This window comes from Vigna unguiculata, chromosome 8 (assembly GCF_004118075.2).
Source record: "Vigna unguiculata cultivar IT97K-499-35 chromosome 8, ASM411807v1, whole genome shotgun sequence".
NCBI lineage: Eukaryota > Viridiplantae > Streptophyta > Magnoliopsida > Fabales > Fabaceae > Vigna > Vigna unguiculata.
Window position 1 is genome coordinate 24301214 of NC_040286.1, and position 1185 is coordinate 24302398.

Sequence of the window (1185 nt, forward strand, 5' to 3'; positions counted from 1 at the left end):
AGCTCCCTACAGTGACGTGCTTGGTCGGATAAATTACTTTTCTAATAGTTCCTCAATTTACTTCTTGAGTTCTGCCAGCTCTGCAGGTGCCATTCTGTATAGAGCCATCGACACTGGACCTGCACCAGGGATTAAATCAATAGTGAAGTCGATGTCTCGACTTGGCGGCAATCTTGACACTTCATCCAGAAAAACATTTGCATATTCATTAGCCACCGGTATAGATTGGATCATCTCTTAATCACTTTTCTTCTCTGGTTTGGCCACCACCATAAAACATGTGGCCTCTCCCTGTAGTTCCTTCAATACCTCCTGAGTGGAAATCAAATGTAACCCTGTAGGTTCTGGGAATACCAAACTGCGTCGTCCATAGTCGATCATGATGTGGTTGTTAGACAGCCAGTCCATCCCCAGTATAACGTCCAATCCCTCCAAAGGTAAGCACACTAGGTTCACTTTGAATATGCGACTTGCCACTTCAATCACACACCTAACATAGACTAAACTGGTAGCCACCTGACCCGAAGATAGAGTTGAAACCAGCAACTCACAATCCAAGTCACGTCTCCCCAGGCTCAGTTTCGCCACACATGCATCAGAAATAAAATAATGCATTGCTCTAGAGTCAAATAATACAAGCACATTCTGCCCCCCAAGTAAACAAGATTGCATGATAAGATTACCTGACTGTGTAGCTTATGTAGAGGTCATAACAAAGACCCTTCCAGTAGCTTTAGGTCTATCTAATCCAGGAACTGATGGTTTCTTCGTCGCACTGGTCTTCTTTTCTAGGCATTGGTTAGCAAAATGCCCCACCTGATCACATATGAAGCAATGGCGACTGCTCCCTTGTCCACCGGTTTGACTCTTTAATTGAGGACAGTTCCTCTTCAAGTGCGCTCCCCTACATTGGAAGCATTTAAAATCTCCAGAGGGAGTAGGAAGACGGCTATAAGGCCTCTTCATATGTCTAGCCTCTGTGACATTCCTTTGATGTCGAACAACTGGGTCGGGGCCCTTCTCTAGGTGCTCAGCACTCTTGGCCTGTTCCACCAAGACTGGGAATCTTCTCTCCCTTAAAGGCATTACCACCTTCTTCAGCTCATGTTTGAGTCCTCGCTCAAACTTTAGACACCTCCATTCCTCTGTCATGGCGTGTGAGTAATACCTCGCCAGATGCTCAAA

The 1185-nt window shown here is 45.6% G+C and overlaps 1 protein-coding gene across 1 annotated transcript; it reads right to left on the reverse strand.

Annotated features, from left to right (window-relative positions):
* Positions 1–237: 237 nt before the first annotated feature.
* On the reverse strand, positions 238–615 carry LOC114195022. The gene has a single exon (XM_028085422.1). It carries the CDS (start codon positions 613–615, stop codon positions 238–240), a length of 378 nt encoding a protein of 125 aa, XP_027941223.1.
* Positions 616–1185: the final 570 nt, after the last annotated feature.

Excerpts from the sequence above, each read along its gene's own strand:
- LOC114195022 (XM_028085422.1), bottom strand. The coding sequence starts at position 615 with ATGCATTATTTTATTTCTGATGCATGTGTGGCGAAACTGAGCCTGGGG.